This window comes from Rosa chinensis, chromosome 1 (assembly GCF_002994745.2).
Source record: "Rosa chinensis cultivar Old Blush chromosome 1, RchiOBHm-V2, whole genome shotgun sequence".
In the NCBI taxonomy this organism is placed as follows: domain Eukaryota; kingdom Viridiplantae; phylum Streptophyta; class Magnoliopsida; order Rosales; family Rosaceae; genus Rosa; species Rosa chinensis.
The window spans coordinates 15,738,559-15,757,286 of record NC_037088.1 but is presented as its reverse complement, the minus strand read 5'-3'; the positions used below and the strand labels follow the sequence as shown (position 1 = coordinate 15,757,286).

The 18,728-nt window shown below is 39.1% G+C and overlaps 2 protein-coding genes across 6 annotated transcripts; both read right to left on the bottom strand.

Moving 5' to 3' along the window:
- Positions 1 to 8,060: 8,060 nt before the first annotated feature.
- On the bottom strand, positions 8,061 to 12,618 carry LOC112202205 (disease resistance protein RPP2A-like). Of its 5 annotated transcripts, XM_040513679.1 has the most exons (7): positions 12,446 to 12,618; positions 11,829 to 12,332; positions 10,593 to 11,707; positions 9,747 to 10,043; positions 8,887 to 9,193; positions 8,318 to 8,702; positions 8,061 to 8,171 (listed from the first exon to the last, which is right to left on the bottom strand). In XM_040513679.1, the coding sequence occupies exons 3-6, from the start codon at positions 10,806 to 10,808 to the stop codon at positions 8,683 to 8,685; spliced, it is 840 nt and encodes a 279-aa protein (XP_040369613.1). In that variant the 5' UTR covers positions 10,809 to 11,707; positions 11,829 to 12,332; positions 12,446 to 12,618; the 3' UTR covers positions 8,061 to 8,171; positions 8,318 to 8,682. The 5 variants fall into 4 exon arrangements, with proteins under 5 accessions (XP_040369613.1, XP_040369604.1, XP_040369609.1 ...); XM_040513670.1 differs by having other exon boundaries at positions 8,318 to 9,121; XM_040513673.1 differs by lacking the exons at positions 8,061 to 8,171; positions 8,318 to 8,702; positions 8,887 to 9,193 and adding an exon at positions 9,212 to 9,483.
- LOC112202195 (toll/interleukin-1 receptor-like protein) lies at positions 11,946 to 12,323 on the bottom strand. Its single transcript, XM_024343130.1, has one exon. The coding sequence runs from the start codon at positions 12,321 to 12,323 to the stop codon at positions 11,946 to 11,948; it is 378 nt and encodes a 125-aa protein (XP_024198898.1).
- Positions 12,619 to 18,728: the final 6,110 nt, after the last annotated feature.

The window sequence follows — 18,728 nt, the reverse complement described above, 5'->3', positions numbered from 1 at the left end:
ACAATGAAGGTGGATAGCGACCCTTTCCCGGCTGCCAAAGTGAATATGGTTAGTGCTGGGATTCCCATGGCAGCCAACATAAGTGCAAAGCAGAAGGACCTCTCTATGGCTGAAGGAGTAATGGTAGGTTCAATCAAGCTTTCTCCTTCTAAGTTAACAACTGTTCAAGTCCCAGTGGCCGCAGTGCTATGCGGAAGGTGCCAGAAGGAGGTTGGTCTTGATAAAGTTCTGCAACCAAAGACTCATGACAACCACAGAGTCAGGGAGAAGGTTAAGCTACTTGATCAAGGGGTTTCTCAAAAGTCTCAATCACAAGTGCAAGGCAGTCAGAGAATCTCTTCGGCCGCAGAACCAAGTTATTATAGAAGGCATGGGCAAGAGTACACTAAGAGAGACAGACCGATAGCCACAAAGATTTAGCCAAAGCCTGTGCGTAGAAGGCTTTATTATGATAACCCTCCTTATGACAGCAGCAAGAAGGAAAGTTCTCCAATAAAGCATGGTCAGACTGATCGAGAAAAAGGAAAGTCTCCTGTGGTGTATGACCGTACTAGCTGCACTAGTTGGGCTAGCAGGGGAGGCACCCGGGGATATGACGAAAGGAGACCACGGACATACAAGCCTCCGGTCACCCATGACAATAGGTGGTATGGCAGAGTGTCTAGAGATCACCGCATTGAGCCTTTATCCAAAACCCAGAAACGTCGGCAGCAACGAGAGCTTGCCTTGGCTAGAAGGTTGGCGTTGGTGAAAAAAGATGAAGAGGCACAAAAGAAACCTGAGGACAAAGGCAACATACAAAGTTTTCATGGATGCCGGGAGAGAGAAAATCAACAAAAGCCGCATGGTAGTCGTCATCCAACAAGGAAATTTGATTCAGGATCCACTTCTATGTCAACAACACCCCTAAAGCCGCTCGCAGAGGGTGAGAGGAAAGTAACCAGTTATGTTCCTACTACAGAGAAAGCTCCAGCAACTACATCTAACAAGCTACGCCCAGGAGTCAAAGGGAACTATCAAGTTGAGAAGTTGAAAGTTGAAGTCCTGAGAAACAAGCTACCTCCTTTTTCCTCGAAGAGTTGGACTACCATGAAGGAGTACCACAAGACTCATTCGGCTTTAGCTTTATATGGGCCGACGTGGGAAGAACTTGATACTATGAAGGCTTTAACAGAAAACCCAGGGCTTGAGCCTTTGATGGTGCAAAGTACATCAAGTGCAGGATTGAAGATTTTGTATCAGGCACAATTAGATGGTGTGGAGTTGGTGGCGGACACTGTTGATTTACCAGTATCTTAGTGAGATCTCAAGTATCTCAAGGAGTACCACAAAATGTATTCGGTTATCAGTACATATGGAGTAACTCCACAAGAGAGGAAGTTGTTGGTGAAGATGGAAGAACGCATTCGCCAACGAGAACTTGAATATGCTGCGGAGCTCGGCAGGGAGATTCTGATTTTGAGTTGGAAGTGCAACTAGCAAACATGGACATAGACTGCAATAACACTCATCAACAAACCAGTTCTCTTGTGTGTGATGGAAAAGCAAACCAAGTACCGGCTGATGGAAAATTCCATATTGAAGATGAGCAGCCAATGATTGAGGTAGAAGAAGAGCGAGAGTTTGAGAAGCCAACTGATGTTAGCTTTGAAGAAGACTTCATTATCTGTGATGAAGATCTCACTGGCCACGGCGGAAGCTTTAATAGCCGCGACCATGATAAAGACCTCATTGGCCGCGGCGGAAGTTTCAATAGCCGCGACCATGGTGAAGACCTCACCGGCCACTGTGAAGGAGGTGAGGTGGATGAAGGAGTTTAGCATCATCATCGCTGAATCGGGAAATGACATTGCCAGATAATGGAGGAGAGGTCGTAGTGAGCATGGTTTATGTTCTTCCCATAGATTTTTTAGCGCAGCCTGACCAGCCACAGTCAATGGAAGGGGATGTTGAGGATACAGTTGTACCAAAAGTTCTTATTGAAGAGCATTCTCATGCTCAGTTTTCCGAACCAACTCAAGACATGGTCAAGCACATCAAACCATTGTATATCACTGCATGTTTTGAAGGATATCCAGTGTCTAAAGTCCTAGTTGATGGTGGTGCTGCGGTTAATGTTATTCCAATGACCGTAGTTTCAAAGTTGAAGAAAGGAGAGAAAGATATTCTACCTGCTGATCTGGCGGTGTATGATTTTTCTGGTAGCAAAAAGAAGACTATGGGAGTGATTCCGCTGGAGATTAAGGTTGGGAGCAAAAGCATCATTACTGGCTTCTATGTGATTAATGCTGATACTACCTACAATGCTATATTGGGCCGCGATTGGATCCACAAACACATGTGCATTCCATCCACTCTTCATCAAATGCTTATATTCTGGAATGAAGATGAGATTGAGATCGTGAAGGCTGATGATAAGCCGTTCAAGGCCACGGCTAATGTCGTAGAGGTTGCATACTATGATGAATAGGTTGGCCCATCTGAGATCCGAAGGGAAGACCACACGGGAAAAATTACTGGTGTTACCATGCGCAGGATGATTTCACTTGGCGCCGAGACTGTTTTGGAAGACTCGGAGCGTCCTGCCTTGGCTAAGCTTTTTGATTTAGTCCTTAATGAGTGACACCAGAAAAGAAGATGAGAAGATGGCCGCAGTTGAGAATTCCATGAGCAGTCTGCTGGCCTATTGGCACGAGAGGGCCGCCCACTTAGGTGCGGCCATTAACTTAGTAGAGTTTTTGTCTGAAGGTAGACATGAAGATGAGATCCAAAGGGAACAGCTCGGCCCTGCTCCAGCCGAGTTAGAAGATACTCCAGCAGAGGTAGAAGATCCTAGAGAGGAAATCAATCTTAGTACTCTTGAAAATCCGAAGCCGCTCTTCATAAGCAAGCTGCTTTCCAGTGAGTTTAAGGAAGAGCTAGTAGCTTTACTTAGGGAATATAAAGATTGTTTTGCTTGGGATTATCATGAAATGCCTGGTTTAGACCGGAGCGTTGTAGAACATAAGCTACCTTTGTATAATGATTGTAAACCACATAAACAGCCACCGCGGCGGTTTTCAGCCGAGGTGCAGCTAGAAATAAAAAATGAGATAGAACGATTTCTTTATGCTGGCTTTATTCGTACTGCTAGGTATGTAGAATGGATATCTAATGTTGTGCCAGTTAAAAAGAAGAATGGCAAAATTAGAGTGTGCATTGACTTTCGAAATTTGAATGCGGCTACTCCTAAGGATGAATATCCCATGCCCATGGCCGATCTTCTTGTGGATGGAGCATCACGCCATGAAATTTTATCTTTCATGGACGGCCACGCTGGGTACAATCAAATCTTTATAGCTGAAGAAGATGTGCACAAGACAGCTTTCAGATGCCCCGGTGCACTTGGAACATATGAATGGGTTGTTATGCCATTCGGCCATAAAAATGTTGGGGCTACATACCAACGGGCCATGAACATGATCTTCCATGATCTTATTGGCCGGACAGTAGAAGTATACATAGATGATGTCGTCGTCAAGTCTGGCAAGAAAGTGAACCACATTGCTGATTTAAGACAAGCATTCGAGAGGATGCGAGCTCACAAACTCAAAATGAACCCACAAAAATGTATTTTTGGGGTTTTAGCTGGAAATTTCTTGGGTTTTCTTGTGCATAAATTGGGGATTGAGGTGGACAAGAATAAAGCAAAATCTATCATCAGTGCACCACCTCCGACAAATAAGAAGGAGTTACAATCTTTTTTGGGCAAAGTTAACTTTTTGAGACGATTTATAGCAAATTCAGCAGGAAAGATCCAACCATTTTCACCTCTGTTACGGTTAAGGAATGAGGAACAATTTGTTTGGAAGGAGGAGCACCAGCGCGCATTGGACGTCATTAAAGACTACCTTGTAAACCCACCAGTGTTGGTACCTCCAGTTAGAGGTCGGCCGCTCAAGTTATACTTAGCCGCGGCTGAGAATTCCATTGGTAGCTTCTTAGCCCAAGATAACGATCAAGGGAAGGAAAGAGCTGTATACTACCTGAGTCGAATTCTGACGCCTGTAGAGGAAAAGTACACCCCTGTTGAAAAGTTGTGTTTAGCATTGTACTTTTCAGCCATAAAGCTACGACATTACATGTTGCCGTCAGTAGTCCACATTATATCAAAGACAGATTTGATTAAATATATGCTTACTCGGCCAATCATCCGCGGCCGTATTGGCAAATGGACTATGGCTCTTTCAGAGTTTACGTTTAAATATGTGGCGCAAAAATCAGTTAAGGGACAAGCATTGGCCGACTTTTTAGCTCACCATCCGTCCACAGAAATGGAACTAACGGAAGACGTTGAAATTGGAACCATTGACATAAAGCCTATGCAAAACAACTTTTGGACAATGCATTTTGATGGTTCCAGTACAGAGACTTCAGCCTGAGCTGGAGTTATGATTGAATCTCCTGAAGGAGAAGTGTTCCAATTTGCCTTTCAACTGGATTTTTCTTGTACTAATAATCAAGCTAAATATGAGGCCTTGATCATTGGAATGGAGATGCTACAAGAGATGGGAGCTCGTCGTGTTCTCATACTTGGGGACTCACAGTTGGTTATTAATCAGGTGTACAAGTTGGTCCTTATTACCGTATTATGCATTCGCAGACCAACTGGCCGAGGCTTTTGATAGGATTTCTTTCGTCCATATACCGCGAAAGGAAAACTCTGGTGCCAACGAAATGGCACAACTCGCTTCTGGTATGAAGTTGGGAAAAACTAAGACAAGTCGAATTGTAAAGGTTATGAGGAGAACGATGCCTGCCTTGCAAGATCGTGGCGTACCCGTGGAAATTTTTGTAATTACTGTGGATCCATCCGATTGGAGATATCCCATAATTCGGTTTCATGACAATCCTGAAGGTACACACGATCGTAAGATCAAATATTTAGCCGCGAACTTCATACTCTACAAGGATCAGCTATATCGCAAAAGTGGTGATGACTTGCTTCTATTGTGCGTCGGGGGACAAGATGCTCTTAAAGTTATGCATGAAGTTCATCAGGGTATTTGTGGAGCTCATCAAGCAGGGATAAAAATGCGTTGGTTAATTCGTAGACATGGTTACTATTGGCCGACTAAAATGAAGGATTGCATTGAATTTTCTCGTGGCTGCAAACAATGTCAAATCCATGGTTCACATCAACGAGTACCGGCTGATTTATTGCATCCTATTGTTAAACCGTGGCCGTTCCGTAGTTGGGCCATGGATATAATTGGAAAAATTCATCCCCCATCATCTAAGCAACATGTGTGGATCCTTGTCGCGACAGATTTCTTCACAAAATGGGTTGAGGCCAAGCCGTACACTTCTATCTCAAGTGAAACAGTGATTACCTTCATTAAACAAGAGATTGTGCATCGGTTTGGCGTCCCAGAAACAATTATTGCGGATCGTGGATCTGTCTTTATCTCTGATGCTGTGCATAGTACTGCTAAGGATTTGGGAATACGAATGATTCATTCAACCCCCTACTACCCCAAAGCAAATGGCCAGGCAGAAGCTTCTAATAAGGTGGTGATTAACGTATTAAAGCGAATGATAACAGATAAGCCGCGCGATTGGTACAATATTTTGTCTGAGACATTATGGGCCCTTCGAACCTCCAAGCGGTCAGCAACTGGTACAACACCATTTGCTTTGACATATGGCCACGATGTCATGCTTCCAGTTGAAACAAAAATCAAAGCCCTACGAGTAGCAGAACAAAATAGTCTAACTACCGGTGACTATACTCAAGCAATGCTACAAGAATTGGAAGAACTGGACTAAGCTAGATTGGATGCCTACAACAGGATTGAAGCTCAAAAACGTGCAATGGCAAGGGCTTATGATAAACGGGTTCGAGGCAAGAACTTCGCTCAGGATGACTTGGTTTGGAAGGCGGTCCTTCTTGCGACCGCGAAAGATCCAAAATACGGAAAATGGTCACCCAAGTGGGAAGGACCCTTTGCAGTGGATCGAATCCTTGGTAATGGAGCGTATCATCTTCGGGACCTTGATGACGAGCTCCATTACATGCCTATCAATGGCCAGCACTTGAAGAAGTATTATCCTACTGCATGGGAGATGTCAGAACCTTAGTAACAAGTTAAGTGATTCGACTTGATACTTACACAATCAATAGTCAACTCACTTGGGGGGCTGCATCTCAAGAATTCAATGAATAACCGTAGCCAGCAAAGGACCATATTTGGTGGGTACATGAACGCTTTGGTGGGTACATGAACGGCTAGCTGTATGGTGGGTACATGAACGGCTAGCTGGTATCACGAGTACCACGGTTTTTGAAGAGTCGCACTTGAACGGACGCGGTTAATAAATTTAGATGGTACCGGCGAGTTTTTCTAGCTTTTGGCAGTAACTAACGGTTGAATAGCCGCGGCTATCAAATGATCGCGGCTAGCAAAGGACAGCGGCTAAATGTCAATAATTTAATGAATCATGGTTAAATGGCCGTGAAGGAGTAAGCCTAGAATCAACGGTTGAATAGCCGCGGCTATCGAATGATCGCGGCTAGCAAATGATCATAGCTAAATGTCCATAATTTAATGGATTGTGAAACCAACGGTTGAATAGCCGCGGCATAACAAGGAGCCGTGGTGAGTGGCTGTTGCGTGACGAATGTCACCAACGCTATAATGCGTGAACCTTGCCAAGAGATTTTTCTAGAAACAATCTTTTAGTCCCTTAACCACTCGGCATCAATGCCGAAGCTCAAGGGACTAGGGGGGCTTTGTTTGAACCTATATTTGGCAAGGCTCACGTGGCAGATAGGTGGGCCCAACCCACAAAGCGTAATGAATATCTTCGGCTAATTAGCCGCGGCACATTAAATGTTTATTGTCACGTGGCAGATAGGTGGGCCCGACCCACAAAGCTTAATGAATATCCGCGGCTAATTAGCCGCGGCACATTAAATGTTTATTGTCACGTGGCAGATAGGTGGGCCCGACCCACAAAGCTTAATGAATATCCGACGCTAATTAGCCGCGGCACATTAAATGTTTATTGACAAATTGATGATTAAAAATAACGTGTGCAGAAAGCCATTATTAAATCGGAAGAAATTAAGTGAATCATAAAGTTTAATGAATGACAGCAGATCCACAAGTCATAATGAATGACCACGGCTAATTCATCAAAGAGGTTGATTGTCAGGAGAAACGTTACCGAAGTTTGGCACAAGTCATAATGAATGACCTGATTGATTGCTGCGGCACATCAAAAAGGTTGATTATTAGGAGAAACGTTACCGAAGTTTGGGGCAATTAACTTGAATGAGCATTAGGAGGTGTTATTGCCAATCATCAGTTACAAGACCTGATTGATTGCTCATGATAAAATCAATCATTGATAACGATATCACAAACATGAATACTGTTCTATTTGTAATCAATGCGGTCTTAACTGTAAAGGTTGAAATTGTTTCTTTTCCTTCATTCAGTAGTTTAGTTTCACTATAAAAAGGACCATAGGATTCATTGTTAGAGGTCTTCAACCAAACGCTCTACGCGATTACACAAATTTTATCTCAATATATTTCAACATTTCAGCAAAACTTATCAATCTTTACGTGTTTATCTTATCGCTTTCTTTACTGGTATTTATCTTTCCTGCACTTTACTTTGTTGCTCTTTACATTCAAGCAGTTTATCTTCCTGCACTTTACTTTGCTGCACCTTTACATTCCTGCACTTTGTCTTTACCTGCACTTTTATTTTCTGTCGTTTACTTTACGTTATTTACTTTATACAAAATATAAAATCACAAAAAAGAATCACTTTCACCTCAATCACCGAGTTACACAGCACGAAGACTGCGGCTAGTTAAGGCCGATCTGTGCTAAAGTCCTTGCATTCAAGGCAGAGAGAACCCCGCGGCCGAGATCGATCCTTCCTCGGCCCACAATCAACTGATCAGAAGTCACATCAGCGCAAGATCTACAATCTACAACAAAACCTCGCTCGGCCTACCGGCCTCGAGTTGGCACGCCCGCGCACACGTCACCACTCCAGAAGGACACGTGTAAGCCAAAGAAGACCTCGGCCCAGTGACACGTGGCCGAGAAGATTTTTGAGCGAACAATTTCACAGGTGCATGACACTAACTGAATCCTTTGATGCATGCACCACCTGTACCACGAGACATGATATATGAATATTGTCTTAAAAGAGCGTGCATGTGTCACAGAGAGAGAGAGAGAGAGAGAGAGAGAGAGAGAGAGAGAGAGAGAGAGAGAGAGAGAGAGAGAGAGAGAGAGAGAGAGAGACGGACATACCGTGTACAAGCTTGTCAAGATCTTCTACGTATGATTGAAGGGGTCTGGTCCAAACTTGTACAACCAAGAAGCCATATCTTAATATTTGGATACCGAAAGAAATCAAGATTTTTGACATATGGAGGGACATGAACCAAACTTGTACAGTGACTAAGATCTACTCTCTCAATATCAGGACACCCAGAGATATCAGGAAATTCAGTCAGCTGAGAGCAAAAAGGTGCATCCAAGTTTCGTACATTTTTTGGTACTTTCGGGAAGACTTTTAAGACTCGAGCAGTTTTTCAGATACAGAGAAGTAAGCTTATCAAGACTTCTAACATATGAATCAGGGACCTGCACCAAACTTGTACAATGACCGAGATCTATTTCCTCAATATTTTCACTGCAGCCAGAGAGATCGGGAACTTCAGTCAGCTGAGAGCAATAGGACAAGTTCAAATATCATATATTGCGTGGTAACTCGGGACAAACTTTAAGACTCGAGCATTTTGCCAGCTGCAGACGAAAAAGCTTGTCAAGATTTTTAAAAATTGATTTAGGGAGTTGAACCAAACTTGTACACCTACAGAGATCTATTTCCTCAACATTTGGACACCGAGAGAGATCAGGAACTTCAGTCAGTTGAGAGCAAGAAGACAAATCCAATTGTCGCAAATTGCGTGGTAACTCAGGAGAAGCTTTAAGACTAGAGCACCCTGCCAGCTCCAAACGAGTAAGCTTGTCAAGATTTTTCATAAAAGATTTGGGGACTTGAACCAAACTTGTACACCAACAGAGATCTATTGCCTCAATATTTGGAAACTGAGAGAGATCAGGAACTTCAGTCAGTTGACAGCAGGAAGACAAATCTAAGATTCGTAAACTGCATGGTATCTGAGGAGAAATTATAAGACTTGAGCAGTCTGCCATATTAAGAGTAGTAAGCTTGGCAAGATGTTTAAGATATCCATCAGGAAGTTGAACCAACTTCGCACAACGATACAGATATAATTTCTCAATATTTGGACACCGAGAGAGATCGGGAACTTCAGTCAGCTTAGAGCAAGACAAATTTAAGTGTTGTACATTGCATGGTATCTCTGGATAAAATTTAAGACTCCGGCATTTTGCAAGTTTCAGAGTAGTAAGCTTGTCAAACTTTTTAACATACAGTTTAACCAAACCTGTACAACCGGTAAGAACTAATTTTTCAATATTTGGACACTGAGAGAAATCGGGAACTTCAGTCAGGTGTTGGCAATCTCTAAGATTCAACCTTTTCAAGTTCCCAATTTCTGTAACAAAAAAATTAAATAAAAAGAATCAATAAGTACTTGGGTAAAACACGAAAACCTTTTTTTTTTGTATTATTATTATTACACGAAAACATTAGTTATTCCAAGTCCAACTACATTAATCATTTTCATAATTGGCAAGCTGAAGTTACCTGACCATTATGCGAAAGCTTCTTAACTTTGCCATTGGGCATGTGAAGCTCGACTAGATTGTGTGGAGAAAATTCTGATGGTAAAGATTCAGAAGGGTATCTCTCCCAATATAGATATCTAAGTTCTTCAGGAAAAGACTCGAGACCTTCAGGAAGGTGCATTTTGTTGTCCACATTTGGCTGTGCCGAAAATTTTAGCAACCTTAGATTGTGCATATTTTTGAAGGTGTCAGGATTCAGTTGTAACTCCGGAATGGTAGATATGTCTGAATGTATGGCTTGGAGTTTTGTAGTTCCCTAGAAATCAACAATAGAGTACAAATCAGCATACAACATTCAGAGAATCTATCAAAAGTAGCTACCATAAAAGTTACTTTTTTCTTTTTACTGGTTTAGATAAAGGTCAATGTCATTGCCAAAAAAGAAAAAGAAAAAAAATACATCTGTCATGTCGTCCGAAATTATCCAATGTCAATTAATTGGAATAATTAGTAGTAGATTATATAATTAATAATCATATTGGTTCAAAATTTATTTTTGAATGCAAATTTGAAGATGTAACTAAAAGAATCATATCATCAAAAAACAATACCACAAAATCAGGTCAGTTGATAAAACATTTTAGCATATCATCACCCTAAGATCCTACCATATATGATCAGTACAATTCAACCACAATGACCATCTTCCATTAATAATATGTCGGCCAAAACACCAGCAAGTAAACTAGTAAAATGTATATGGTGATTTTCGTTAGAAGAAATGAGTGGTTTCTTGACATTTTTTTTTAAATTTATAAGATTGCAGTTTTTTCATCTCTTTAAGGATAATGAAATTAAAACTTACCATCCTATTTTTCAATACTTGATAGACATCCTTGGCATTCCACAACCTGCTGCGTTTTCCAAGGTTATGAGTGCATTGTTCATGAACGATGGACTGACCCATTTCTTGCAGCAAATCATGCATCTCTAGATGATTGTCGCCTGAAATTGATATGAGAGACTTATTGATGAGAACATCAATTCCCCTCCGTGCAGAGAACCCGTGCATTTTTAACATTCTTTCTGCCTTCCATCTCTTTTCCCCTTTAAAAAAACATGCAATATCAAGAAATATTCCCTTCTCATCCTCTTGTAATCCATTGTTGTCTCAACGCATCCTCAATTTTTTTGTTCGGAAAGTCTTGCCACCTCTTCAATTCATCTTCCCAATCTTCTCTGGTATTGCAATGACGAAATAAGGGACTCAAAACTTTAAGAGCTAATGGCACACCATTACAAATCTCTGCCGCTCTTCTTGACAAATCCGAACAATCTGTTTTGGGAAAGCCATCTTTGGAAGCTTTCAGATGAAAAAGCTTAAGAGCATCATTAATCTCCAACCCCTTCACCGGGTATATATGTTCATCCTCCACTTTTTCTTTCAATAAGCTCCTATCTCTAGAGGTTATAATGATTCTACTTCCCCAGCTAAACCCAACGTGATCTCCAAGTAAAACTTCTAATTGGCTTGAATCGTTCACATCATCTAGAACAACGAGCGCCTTCGTACGGGACAACCTCTCTATAATATGTGACCCTATAGATGGAGAGCCAATATTTAGGCTTTCGTCCCTTAATAACTCACGAAGAAGTTTATTTCGCACATGATATATTCCGTATTTCTCTGACTCTTCCCTGACATTTGTAAGAAACGAACAAGAATCGAATTTAGAAGAGAGTCGGTGAAATACCTCATCAGCAAGGGTGGTCTTTCCGATACCACCCATGCCCCAAATACCTACAATGCGAATCGGAACATCTTGTGTATGAATAGATAACAACAATTCAATTTGTTGAATCTGAATATCAATCCCAAAGAGATCCCTCATATTAGTTGACGAGTTGCGATTCAATTTATAACTCGTCAATTTCATCAAAATATCTTTGACAATTGTCTCAACCAATGCATGCTCCGGGCTAGCATATATGAAGAACAGAAATTCATAATTAGTATGGGGTAATTATTAATTAATCTTCTTTAAATCAAATTTACCAAAAGTAGAAGCTAATAAAAAAATGAAATTACAAAGTCAATTACCTGAAATTTTTTGAATGAAACCCAGACAGATTAGCTGCAGTTGACACAGCTTTCCTCCAAATGAGCACTTTGCCCATGTTGTTCTTGAAAACTTCTTCATGTCTTCCAAATGCTTGTTTATAACTCCCCTCTTGTTTCCTTACATTTGATGGATCTATTTCGTAAAATACTGGTACAGTAATGCGTCCATATCTTTAATTGCTTGCATTTCAGTATATGCACAAGTTCATCCAAGCACCACCTAGAAGAGGCGTAGTCTTCCGAGAAAACAATTATCGAAATCTTTGATTGCTCAATTGCTTCCATCAGGGCATGTTCAATTTCATCTCCTCTCTCAAGCCTATCATCCATGTAGGTATCAATTTTCCTCTCCTTTAAAGCATAATAAAGATAGCTGGTAAACTTCTGGCGCGTGTCTGTACCACAAAAACTAAGAAAGACATCATACTTGTCTTGAGGGAGAGCATGAGCAGCAGCAGTAGAAGAAGAAGCCATATTAATAACCTGCAAATCCATATTCATATAGAAGCCAGCAATTAGTGCCCCTATTTAATAAATGGTTGTATATATTCAGATCTAACGTAACATAGATATATAATAGAGGAACGAGGCAGTACCACACTATGGTACTCTGATCCAAGGATGAGCAAGGTAGAAACAAGTACTTTGAAGAGAGATTTATTGCTTAATCAGGAAGCAGCCAGCTAGAGATAGAACTTGCAGGGAAGGATATCAGAGGTCAAATGCAGGTTCAGGGAAACCATTTTTAAACCAAGATATTGCTTTTCCGCTGCACATGCATCAGTTGAATCTCTCTCTTATTCAGATTGCTTTTTTTATATGTAAGCCACATGTCTATACTTACATGCATCCACTACAGTCAACTCTTTCTAGCAGCGATTCAATGTTAAAACAATACTTGAAGCTGATCTTAAAACAATTTGCGGTCACCGATGTCGTCAGTTAAAAAGACATTTACTTAATTTAATCTTGCTGCTTATCATCCTGGCATTTTTTCACCAGCTACTAGTCAATTAGTCAGTCTTCGAATATGATTCAAAGTTAGGTATTAATTTAACATTGATTAATTTCCCCCTGCAATTAATCTTATAGCTACTCATCAGCCAAGAGTCCAAGACTCTGTCTAAGAAAAAACAAATCATGGATAGAGGCTGATGTAGAACGGTTGGCGAGAGGAATCGAAGAACAGTTAGATTGTGCAAAAGGAGGAATACCCAAGTTACTATTGCAACTTTCACATTCGGTGTCCGATTTGAGCACTCTTGAAAATGTGAATGTGGCTAAAAATGTATAAGTAAAGCTCCATCAAGATTACGCATACAAATAAACATTAAGTATTATAATTAAGTACCTTATAGTATCACACTAACTTGAAGGAAGTAAAACCTCTTTATACACAACATTTCTTGTGAACACCCCTTCCTCTCCTTCTAATGAACCTTTCTTGATTAACACTTTTGTGGTAGCTCTTGAAATTACTCGTGATAAAGCTACGTATAGTTGCCCGTGACTGAATACATAATCTGGAAGGTAGATGCCAATATTTGGTATTGTTTGAAGTTGTAATTTGTTTATAGTAAGTGCAAAACTTAACTTTACATGAAATTGCTTCCTTGTCATCTCCAAAGGAAGTCCAGAGGTCTTGGCACTCTCAGAGAGATTCTTGGTAGAAATACTCTAGTTTTGACAAATTGACCATTCAAAGTTTCTGCGTCAATAAGGTTCTTATATGATCCACAGATCCATGGCAAGTCAATCTTGTACGGCAAGTCAATGTTGTACCATTTCATAATCCCATTTTTGCACCAATGTTTCTCAAAAATATAATTGGGGCACCCTTTTTAATAGTTATTTGATGGGGGGGGATACCAGAAGGTGAAATTGAATTTGAGAATTCTCGTTGGTACATATTTCTTGTGTCATCCTCAACTGAATCAAAAGAGTACTGAATGTGTTTAGGCCCCAGAAATCGCCTTATAATCATCTCATTAAGTATGTCAACGTCATCATTCTTTGGAGTGATTATTGCCCTTCAATTAACCAAGTACGCTGCGTCATTTCCATGAGATTCTAAATTAGGAAAAAATTAATTTAATTGGTTGATTGACTGTTCATCCTCCCATGGTATCACCATACGTGTGACAACAATTGTATTATGTCCTCAGTCACATATGGTTGTTAACCATTACCAACATTAAGTAAAAACTTTGAGAACGTACTCTGGATCATTGATGGATCTCATATTCTGTCGCAAACGAAGAATCTTCACATCTTTCCAAAATGAAGCATTGATTAGACTGGCCTAGACCATCTCTGACCTTGTACCTTTATGGATAACAGGCAAAACTTGTCGGAAATCTCCCCTGAAGATAATCACTTTACCTCCAAATGGCAAATCAACTCTTGTTATGTCTTTAAAAGATCGATTAATAGCTTCAAATGCATATTTATGCGTCATTTATTTCACCATTCCCCTTATATTTTAGATTCATTGAATATGTTAGATCGGTCATATAAAACTTACTTCTGTTGGAGCACAAGGAAATGAACCTTGGATTGTAACCCCCCAAGCTGCACTTCACCAGCTTATCTCAGCTCCTTTTTAGGAACGTTTTTTTTTTCCGAAATATTTTCTAAAAACCTTTAAGAAACATTTTTTGAAAACTTTTCCCAACGTTTTTCAAAACTTTGTCTTCGAAACCGAAGTCAAACATTTTCAAACAGCAAGTAGAAATTCTCTCAACTTTCCAAGTCAAAGGTTAGCTCAAATATCGGAAACACGTTCTCAAACAAGAATTCTTCAAGTCAACTTTTCAATAAGATTTAAAAAATTTCACAAGCCGACAAAAATTTTTGTGGTATCCGAGATTTTAAATAATTGAAAATCGAAGATTCGAAGCATTGCTCTGATACCACTTTCTATAATTCCCAAGCTGCATCTCACTAGCTGATTGACTCCTTCTTCGAAACCTTTTTTTTTTTTTTCCGAAACATTTTCTAAAAATCTTTAAGAAACACTTTTTGAAAACTTTTCCGAACGTTTTTCGATACTCTGTCTTCAAAACCGAAGTCAAACATTTTCAAACAATGAGTAGAAATTCTCACAACTTTCGTAGTCAAAGGTTAGCTCAAATATCGGAAACACGTTCTTGAACAAGAATTCTTCAAGTTGACTTTTCAATAAGATTTGAAAATTTTCACGAGCAGACAAAACTTTTTGTGGTATCCGAGATTTTAAATCATTGAAAATCGAAGATTCGTAAGCATTGCTCTGATACCACTTTCTATAATTCCCCAAGCTTCATCTCACCAGCTTATCACAACTCCTTCAAAACCTTTTTTTTTTTCCTGAAATATTTACTAAAAATTTTTCCAAAACACTTTTCTAAAACTTTTCTGAACGTTCTTCGAAACCAAAGTCAAACATTTTCAAACAATAAATAGAAATTCTCACAACTTTCCAAGTCGAAGGTTAACTCAAATTCCTTTTCTTAGGTAATAGTTTTGACATAGTGATGTGCTCAAGCTGAAGAGGTGCAGTTTGGGGCGTTACATGGATGGCTCCGGAACTTTTGAACAATACTAGAAAGAACAATTTGGTGGTACAAAAGGTAAACAATAATCAACGTTAAACAAGCAGTGTCTATTTATTTTTTCCCTTCTGTCAATTATATACGGGCTTTTAACGACTTCTCCTTTACTTATGTATAGCTCAATGTATATTCATTTGGCATTGTTATATGGGAACTTTTGACTGGGGAGGAACCTTATGCAAACTTGCCCCCAAAGGAAATAATAGGTAGTATGCAATTTCTTTTGGAAATTGGCTACTAACTTGTTTTGTTTTCTTCAACTCTCTGATTGATCAATTGGCTGAAACATGAAAATATTTTCTTATTATGTTTTCAGCCGGTACAATCAATGGCAAGCTAGCGTTCTGAAATACCTGCCTGGTGTGATCCAAAAATGGAGATCGTTAAAAAAAAACTTATACATATATCTGGTTTCTACATATGATTTAATCACCATAATTTCCTTTTTTGGGTGATTATGTAATTTAGTTCGGTGATCATATTCGTATGGAAGGATTAAAGACAAAAGATCAACCAAATCAAAATCAACTGGATCGTTTGAAAATAAATATAGTTTTCTGGACAAAACTGAGATGGAAATAAGGCTGTAATAAAAAATAAAAAATAAATGTTTTTAAAGATGGTTACAATTCTTAGAGAATTGATATATTTCTCACTTAATTCTTATAATGAAACCATCATTAAACAACATGCCTAAAAAGCAAACGTCCGCGGAAGTTGTTTTCTAGAATTACTCTCATTAGATTACACATAAATCATTATGAAACAATATTAGAACACAAACTTGTGTTTCTATTGTACTGTTATTATTACTACAAACATGAACGGATACATCTCTCTCATGCATTTCCTTCTCATGTTCGCTGGGAAAAATGAGTGTGTCATCACTCATCATAGTGTTCATAGACAATTGAGTTATCAAAGAGGCCCAACATTTCTTCCAACTGTACATAAATCAACAACAAATTCAAGAAAACAATGAAAGATAATGCAGGAATAACAAACATGCACAAAAAACGTAGATCCCAAGAGATTTAGAAAAGTTAAATACGGAATATGAAAATACATAGAACCTGAACTAGAAAAATTAAGAACAGTGAAGATAACTAGATCCAAAATTGATACACTCAAAATGAATGTTCAACTTAAACCCTATAGAAGATTGTAGTATAAGTTAAGCATGGATCATTCAAACCAGGGATCGAGGGTAAACCTATAATTTAACGTCTGAGCTAAGTATTATCGAAAATATATAATAGGATTAAAAGATACAAACGATAAGAACGAATCAAATTTGATTAAATCAACAAAATTGAAAGAGGTGAACGCATACTCTTGCTGCCATTATCGTTTGCTTCGTTCCAAGCTTTCTCTCCTTGTCTTCTTCTCCTTGTCTTCTCCTCTCTCTCTCTCTCTCTCTCTCTCTCTCTCTCTCTCTCTCTCTCTCTCTCTCTCTCTCTCTCTCTCTCTCTCCCCTCTCAATATAAATGGTAGGTGGCTAAGTGCATCAAGAGATGAGAGATTCTGTTAATACAACAACAAGTACAAAGCCAAAAGCCGTTTTGAAACAAGTTAATTTTTTTCCCTCACAGTGTTTTATGTGTGCTTGGAAGACCAAAATTTCATATGGGAACTACCCGCCCAATGACCGTGTCAGTTAATATGGTCAAGTCATTGCTATCACAATTCTTTTGCTTCCATAGCACAAATTGCGAATTAAAAAATAAACATTGTTTTACCACAAACATATTGAAAATGAATCAATTACACTCATGAGTTCAATTTAGTAAAGAGCTACAATCATAGTACGCAAACCTATTGATAAAATGATAAAATCATTCAGAAGTATGATCAATTTACGATTAACAACATAAAACAACATATACAAACTTCTAGACAACTTATCTACTCTTCAACACATTTTAGAAGTTAGAGGACTTCAAAAATAGTTCTAATAACATTCTAGAGATGCTCTCACCATAATTCAATTCCTACTCTTTGTTTTTACAACTTAGTTTAATTTATTTTAATTTAATTTCATTAAAAATTTATAAAAATAAAAAACAGGTAAACTTTGGTTGAAGCGTTGGGGAATTCAGAGGAACAAAAGGATGCAATGGAGGTGAGGCTAGTGAAGTGGAATCTTCACTGGACATGGTGCCGGATCTGGTTGAGGAAGTGACTAACTCAATTGATGCTAATTTAGAGGCTTATGTCTTCGCTTGAGGAGAAAACATTGATAAGAAATAAGTAGCTTCGTATTTATTTTATTTGTTTTTGCTTGAGGAGTTACTATGTTTTTTTTTTGTTTTGTTTTGTTTTTTTTTTTTGCGCTTATTTTATAAAAGGTAGGTCTGTTATGAGTGTACTTTGTAGTATACTTGTTTTTGGATGTGCTAGTTGTGTACACTATAACTTTCTATGTAATGACTTTTTCTACGGCCCTTACGGACAAATCAATATTGCACTGCTCGTTGAAATTCATATGGTGAATTTTGTCCACCAAAAAGAGAAAAATGTGTGAATAATCACCTCCTTTATTATTTCACAAGTAACATAGCGTACACCAATTGAGGTCTCTACTAGTATAATCACCTCTTTGCAAAAATGAGTGAATAATCACCTCTTTTCATACACCAAAAATGTCTCTACTAGTAACATAGCATACACCGATTGAGGTCTCTACTAGTATAATCACCTCTTTGCAAAAATATGTGAATAATCACCTCTTTGCATGCACCAAAAATGTCTCTACTAGTAACATAGCGTACACCAAAAATGTTTGAATAATCACCTCTTTGCAATCTACTAGTATTTTTTTACACCAGTTGAGGTCTCTAGGCAAACTTACTTGTTGTTCATTTGCTTCGAGTCATGTATCTTCCACTAGGTTGCGATTTTCTCTTGTTTGTCGCTTGTCTAATTGGGCGCATTTGTTTACAATGAGGGTTACTTGTCATTTATTCGGCGGCTGGTGTCATCTAGAACTTTTAGTATGAGATAACTTATGATGTACGTGCCTTCTGGCCATAGATAAGTAACGTAGCGTACGCTAAATTAATTGTGTAGAAACTTCCAGAGGTTAGGAAGATAGAATTGTTTGCAGGAATAGCTTGGTGGATTTGGCGTGATAGAAATAATGCTTTTCACGGGGGTAGGAGCTGCAAGCTTCTGAGTTGTTACACAAAGCAGTAGAGTGGATAAAGGAATGGTCCAATGCAAATGTAAAGGACCAGCAACCTTTGCAATCTAGCGACAATGATGCAGGTTCATTAATTTGGGAGGC

Coding starts and splice junctions, on each gene's coding strand:
- LOC112202195 (XM_024343130.1), bottom strand. CDS start 12,323: ATGGCTTCTTCTTCTACTGCTGCTGCTCATGCTCTCCCTCAAGACAAG.
- LOC112202205 (XM_040513670.1), bottom strand. CDS start 11,905: ATGGGCAAAGTGCTCATTTGGAGGAAAGCTGTGTCAACTGCAGCTAAT. Junction 11,708..11,828: donor TTTCATTCAAAAAATTTCAG/GTAATTGACTTT, acceptor CATATATGCTAG/CCCGGAGCATGCATTGGTTG.